The sequence below is a fragment of the Octopus sinensis genome, unplaced genomic scaffold, assembly GCF_006345805.1.
Source record: "Octopus sinensis unplaced genomic scaffold, ASM634580v1 Contig17647, whole genome shotgun sequence".
Lineage (NCBI taxonomy): Eukaryota > Metazoa > Mollusca > Cephalopoda > Octopoda > Octopodidae > Octopus > Octopus sinensis.
The window spans coordinates 7,159-15,000 of NW_021835203.1; the positions used below are offsets into that span (position 1 = coordinate 7,159).

General features: G+C 36.0%; 1 protein-coding gene across 1 annotated transcript; it reads right to left on the minus strand.

Annotated features, from left to right (window-relative positions):
• Positions 1–664: 664 nt before the first annotated feature.
• On the minus strand, positions 665–1,504 carry LOC115231163 (the record flags this gene model as incomplete). The annotated part of the gene is made up of 1 exon (XM_029801243.1): positions 665–1,504. A coding segment is annotated over exon 1 (840 nt), but the record flags the coding sequence as incomplete, so codon positions are not given.
• Positions 1,505–7,842: the final 6,338 nt, after the last annotated feature.

The window sequence follows — 7,842 nt, forward strand, 5'->3', positions numbered from 1 at the left end:
CATTTGCCATGGCAGTTTACAATTTGAGGCCTCTGCTAATGTCCTGTGTAAGTGGTCGTCATTGAGAAGAAGTCCGCGCCTCAAACATGCTTCCCTGTAAGTGGCGCAGATGATACCATCAACCGTGCAAAGATCAGCAAAAGACTTCGGTCCAGTAACTACATGAAGTAGCATTCTGAAAAAGAAGATTTCCTGTTTGGTAGGATGAATATTATACACACGCCCAATGACGTTCTTCCTAGAAACACCGGGCCAATTGTCAAGTTCTGTTCCATGTGACCTGCGCTTCCAATTATTGTTGTTGTATGTATAATATTCCGGTACTTCAGGGTAAATGAGAGTAGCAGCAAACTCATCAACTGAACACAATTTTAAAAATGCTGTAATCGTAGTCCCTTTTGGATTTTCAATGACTTGACGTGCATTTTTCTCTGTGAAGTAAATCCTGTGTCTTCTGTAAATGAACATTCAGGGGGAAAACTGATGGTGAGCTTAGATGAATCTCGTATCCAAAAATGCGCCACGCTGCATAATTGGAGGATACATACCTACCCAAAACGAATTGTTTAATTTCGTCATGTCTAAGGTCTTCATCACTGAACACAAACACGGCCATATCATCGCCCTTATTAATGTACTTGCAGAGGTATTGTATACATCTCACCGAATTGCAGTACTCAACATTAATGTGTGCATTAAATGTTTTGGAAAGCAAAGGGTTGAATGGAACGATCCAGGCATTATCAACATCGAATGTTTTTAGCCGTTGTCTAATTCTAGCTGTGCGACCACCCAAACCTGGGTCACGCCTTCGGTAGATGGGATATCCGTCATTCGTAGTGCAGGTTTGACCGCAATAGTCTCTAGGGTACCGCTTCGAACATCTTTTATTCTTCATGCATGGACTTCTCGGATTAAAGTCACCACATGGACCGTGAATCATATGCTTTGTCACACTGCTGTGCAGCTGAGGATCAGCATTTTGATCGGGCAACTCAGCAGATACAATTCTGTCAATATCCACAGGGTGGATTCTATCCTGACACCAGGCTAGCATATGAACGTGTGGAAGACCTCTCTTCTGCCATTCCACAGTATACATCCAAGCAGACTGTGGGCCAAAAATATGCAAAACCTTCAGTAAAAATAGCATTTTCTTCAACTTGGCATGAAAAACGCGCGCCACAATGTCATGTCTGTGCTCTGGCAGCTGCCCAGCGAACACATTCTCTTTAATCTCTGGCCAGGTAGGATTGCAGGTAAATGTAATGAAGAGATCCGGCTTTCCAAACTTACCGAGGTATGTCATTGCGTCCTGCATTCGTTTATTCATATACCGAGGTGAGCCAATAAATGTTGAAGGAAGAATAATACGTTTTCCAACGTTGGCTGCATCACCGTCTTGACGCATTGCATCCTCTAGATTAACGTATTCTGTTGCTCTTAATTGGTCCTGGTGAGAACGAATGTATTTTAAACGTTCGGACTCAACTTTACAATACATGTCGACCAAAAACTGATTGGTCAAAGAATGGCACCTTAGTAATAATTGAAATCGTTTTCTCGCACCATGAGTCGATAGGCGTAAAATGCCTTGCAGGAAACCTTCTTGTCAAGAAGTGTGAGAATTGTGGGATCAACCTTTTGAATTTCTAAGTGGTATCCATCCTCTCCATGAGGAAAAAGGAGAGGGTACTGCAAGCAATCGTAACATCGGTGTAATTCTGAAACAAAAGTCACGTCTTCGTCGCGGTGACGGAGGATTATGTCACGATTTCCATGGACCTCATCGACCATGAGTGCTGCAACTTCATTCGTAGTTGGAGCGTTGAAACGACCAGGGTGCTCACCGGCAGGAGTTTTGTCGGCATGTATCACCAATTTTAAATGAGGTTGAGAATCCAACGTATCCATTGCATTTTTGAACTCACGAACATAAGGATGAGTCTGGTGGAGCATCATCTGAAGTACTTCAATAACACGCTGCTCAAGTTTTGGATTATTTTTTTTTCCTGATAGCAAGTTCCTCATCGTGACCACCAACAAAGAAAACCTGCATGAATGTAGGCTCTTTACCAGGCATCGGCCGAAGACTTCCCATTTGATGGTAGCACTGTCCATGAATTTTGTATGTGTAAAAATGTTCATACTTCTCTGAATGATAATTAGGCTTTGTAGAATGTCTGTCGACATGGGGGTTTTCGAGTACTGTTTTCGCAACAGCTCTTGAAGGTCCAGGGACATTGAGGTTTTCCGTTATTGTTGTTGTAACAGTCCATGAAGGTCCGGGGACACTGAGATTTTCAGTTGTTGTCGAAGCAACAGTTGAAGGTCGTGGCATATTTTTTTTTGTTTTTTTTTTAAACCTGGTATGCTCGTTGTTCGAAAGCATGTCATTGAGAAGCACGAATTAAACCTATGAATTCTTTCACGAAAATGCTTTGCACCGTCAGATGGACTTGTAAGCAATTCTAGAAGAACCTGAGGTGGATCAGGTAACGGTGGGAGTCGGACTTTTCCTTGAGAGCAGCAAAGACCGGGAACATCGAAATCCCACTTTTTGGCCCCACAGGAGGAACAAATTTTGTCCATCTTTCCGATGGTCACTTTGTTGTTGTTGGCATAGTTTTTAGCAGGATCGTAGGTGAAGGCGGCCCTGTACCAGAACTCGTCCCTCTTTGCAGCCTTGTTTTGCTTGAGTTTTCGTCGTGCTATAGACCGTGTAACTTGTGTCTGTTCTCTGCAGTCTGATTGCGGTTTCTTTTTGTTGTGCTTGAATGCGGTCAGTAGCGAGACGTGCCTCCCCTTCATCATGTGTGTCAGCAAGTCTCGCCATTCGGAGGACGGGAAAATGAAATATTTTGCAATGTAAACATGATTTGTTTAAGAGAAAGATTGTCATGATTGTGTGTTGGTGTGGTGGTGGTGGCGATGATAATTATCATTAGGAAAAAGAGTGAGTGAGTGAGGAAGACATATACATAAGTTGTGGCGATGATAATTCTAGACCCTTTTCACATTTTGATGAAGAGAACCCGATTTCATTCGGGTCTACTGGGGCCACATATAGGTGTGTGTGTGTGTGTGTGTGCACGCTGTAGAAATTAAATAGAGATAAACCACTAATAGGCAAATGAAACAGTAAAAAACCAAAAACAAAAACATAAAAATAAAAATAATATTAATATATTATATATGTATATGTGTGTGTGTGTGTGTGTGTGTGTGGTGTGTGTGTGTGTGTGTGTTGACAGGTAGACAATAGAATGCGATGGCGATGGAATATTTGTTTCTGTCTATGAACGCAGACAGATACATGAGTAAAATGTATGGGAAGCTAAGAGATAGAGTGAGTGAAAATGTTCTTGGAAGAGAGGAAATAGCGAGAGAGTGATTTGAGGAAGACTTTACATAAATAACGGGAGTGGACTTGTCAAATGAAGGGGAGTGAGAGGGTGAATGGAGGAATAGCGTGAGTGAGGAAGATGGCCCATAGCAACCACACCTTTTAAGCTAGGGATTTCTAAGGTAGCCCACGGGCATCGTCACCTCATTCTACATGTCCCTGTAAATTTTGGAGCGAATCGGACCGGACGTAGTGGCATTGAAGCGAACCAAGCGGTAAAAACGCATTTCAGTTTTATATATATATATATATATATATATATATATTATATAATATAAAGCTGAAGTTGTCTGATATATGTATGTATGTATGTGTGTGTGTGTATACGTATGTGTGAGCCTCTTTTGGCCCCACCTGAGTTTTGAAACTGAATGGGAAAATTTTCCCCCTAACTATAGAGCCTTATTGTTCTGTTGAGGAACAATGTTGTTTTATTCAACCGATGGCCTTGCCAACATTTGATTGATGTATTTTCCTCTTGACCCATAACCTTCTAGGTTGTAAAGGGTTTAAATGAATAATATAAGGGATCTTTACCCTTTGAACGGCAGATCGGGAAATAAATTTTTTGTAACTAAACCTTTCAACCTTCGGACACTAACCCTAACCCTAAATACAACCAGCAACGTTGCAAGCAATGCTAGGGGTAAACCACAGCAACACAAACACACACACATACATCTATATATATAGTAATAATTATATATTATATATATATATATGACGACTTCTTTCAGTTTCCGTCTACCAAATCCACTCACAGGCTTTGGTTGGCCCGAGGTTATAGTAGAAGACACTTGCCCAAGGTGCCAGACAGTGGGACTGAACCCGGAATCAGCCACTCCAATATTTTTTAAATATCTGGCCTGTAAAACTTAATATTCCTCTAAATATTTTATAAGTCATCATACTATTTTTATCTTAGAAAAACAATGACCGATGGAGTGAGAAGATTAGATTATTCATGAAGCGTCTTCATAAAAACAAAAACACAGAACTCCTTTGGCATCTTAAATAAATACAATATAAATTCCAATAAAAGTAAAAAGACCGGTTTTCTTTGACCAACTTTACTGACGTCAGCATTTGAATGGATTGCTACAGGGGTGTTTACAACTCTGTTTTATTACGATTAACTCATTTTATTGGGCCTGAAAGATAAGACAAAAAAACCAGCCGAGCAGGATTTGAAATGATTATTGTAAAATAATGCAAATGTCGGTTTACCTATACATGTGTGCCCCTACCCGACTGACTTTGTTGCCTCACAACTTCCAGAAAATGTAAATTTTTTTAATGAAATTTTCAAAAAATATCGTTAATCCTCGAGTATAGTCTGCCCTTGAGTATAATACGCAGGGGATTTTTAGGGGGCTGTACCTCTGGAAAACCTAAACTTGTGTATAATACGCACCCCTTCTCTAACCAGTCAAGGAGGTCTGTATAACGTCCTTGGTTTCTAAAAATGTATACGGTAACGTCCTTTATATTATTATTGCATATAACATAATGCAAACATGTAGCTTTTTTGTGCATTTTGTTTGCAGAAAATAAAGAAATAACAGTAATAACGTTTAATAAATGTTGCTTATTGCAAGTTATGGATGATTCTTTTATGACTTCATTGCTTTCAGGCTTAGCTTAAGGTATTTTCGAGCCCGACATCACAAAATGCCTCTGAATAAACATTGCCTGACAGCAAATAGAGACTTGGACATTGCTTAGAAAATAATTTCCATTTTTAACCTCATATATAGTACGCACTAGGGATTTTGACCTTAAATTTGGGAAAATAATGCGGATTATACTTGAGGATTTACGGTATGTTTTAGATGTGTATATTCCGCTTATGTAGGAATTTATATTTTAAAAAATTCTGTGGTTAGGAAGAGAGGTTTCGGGAAATTACATGAGTTGACTTTGTTTCCTCATAACTTGGGTATTTTTTTATGAAATTTGCTACAAATACTTTTCAGAATGTATACATTCAGATTATATTGGAATTTGATGTGAAAAGGAAAATAGTGCACACATCACAATTTCTATCGAAATCTCAAGTTTCATTTTGTACATATATATGATATCCATTAGTACATATGTGCATAAAAGCCCACCATTTTTGTATTTTCTTTTGTCATATTAAAACCCCAGCGTTTTCGATAGCCGCTCATGAAAAAGTGAAAGTCTTTCTTCGGCAATTTCTTGATTTCAGCAACTATTTTCAGAAAAAAAATGTTGCCCCCTACCCCTCCACCTCCAATTTCTTCATTTCTCGCTTGTTTCCGTAACTCTAATCCTAAATCCCAACCCTAACCCTAAAACCCAAAACCTAACCCTAACGGCAGTGGATGATGATGATAATGATGATGATAGTAGTAGTAGCATTGATTATGTTAGGATGTCTCATGGATGGTAGCGTTGGTGTGTGTGTGTATGTATGGATCAAAACAGTTTGATTCAAATTCTGTGGTTCTTATATATTCATACATACATATACATGTAGAAGTATATAACATATATATATTGTATGTAAACATCTTTTATATATATATAATGTATGCATCTATAATACACACACATTATAAATATATACACATATATGCATATGCATTAGAATATGTGTGTATAGGTGTATATATATATATATGCATATGTTTGTATACATGTGTGTGTAGATATTTAGGATCTACACAAATTTTATATATACTCCACGAAGTTTATGATAAGCGAGAAGATGTTACATTTTAGTTAGCTATTTACATGTTTACGTTAACTACGTCACAAAATAGCTGTTTACGTCACAGTAACAATATTTTGAGAGCAGTCAGAAATAATATGAGGTCGAAAGAAAGAATACCTTGGTTAAAATTCGAATTATTAAACAACGTTAAACTTAGAAATTACAATTCCTTTTTCATTTTGTTTACAATTATGTTTTCTTTTGACACATTCTACCAGTATACGAAGTTTCAATTGTTTAGTTAACTAGGAAAATCTGGCCTTCAAACTGAAAAGATCCGGAAGTCAAAAATTTTGGTAGGTATAAAACATTTAAACTAAATATAGTACTTAACATTGAAACATATTTTCGGGAATAAACGCGTAGAACATTCACTAACAGTGATTGATTGGTGGTATCACATTCGTTATCAAAGTCCTTGCCTTCTTCGATAGGTTCCATAAAACTTACACATAAATATGTAAAGAGAGCCACACTGGAAGAGACGTTTTATGAAAATACGGATAATAAACCATTGCAGAAAACTAGCTTCAGTCTCACAAAAAAAATATGTTTTTCCCCTGCTTGTAAAACGTTACTCGGTGTAAAATCTCAAACATACGTCAGTTCCTTTGCAATTTTTTCCCCATTTTCTTCTACTCTTTCTTATACAAATGTAGCCCATTAATTGAAATATTGTTTCGCAAACTATTATCAAACCAAATTTTCAATGATGCCTCAATTTAACTATTTTTGTGAGGTCCTAAACTGTTGTGAAACAGAATCACTGCTAACATTCCTCATCGCAATGATTCTCCATTTATAAAGTAGAATCACATGACCCGATGAAATAAGAGATTAAGAAACACAGTTTCTCCGAGATTTTTGATAAAAATATCCGCGTAATAAAGTGATTTTTATAACAATAAATCTTTGATAACCATAACCGAGATTATAACATACGGATTCCAGTGTATACAAATACATATTTCGATATATATGAGCGTATATTTCTATATATGTACACTCACACACATATATATTTACATATATATAAATATGCATATACATTTATAAATAAATATATATATATATATATATGTGTGTGTGTGTGTACATAGGTATATAGAAATATGTATGCACATACACACATATATAGTTCTATTGATATATAGACACATACACATATATAACATATAAATACGCATGTATATATATACATATTTATATATTCGTATTTATATATATATATACACACGTACAAACATACACGTTGCCTCCCTCTTTAATACATAATGCCAGAGTCAATTTAACTTTGATGTATGCTGACAGACCTCCATTTATAGTTATTTATTTTTTTTATTATTTATTTAAATATCTATTTATTTATTGAGCTTTCGTTTTTGGGACCAAATGGAACTCACATGCATATACATACATACATGACATAATATATATAATTAATATATTATATTATATATAGTTAGATATAGATATATACATATATATGTATATCTATATATATAAGATATATGTACATATATATGTATATGTATATATACATATATATATATAATATATATATATATATATATATATATAATATATATATATATATATATATATATTATAACACACTTATCTCCTTTGTACTTGATAATATTACAAATCATATTGTCAATTCATTTTGTGTTAGAACTTAATCGCATGCATATTT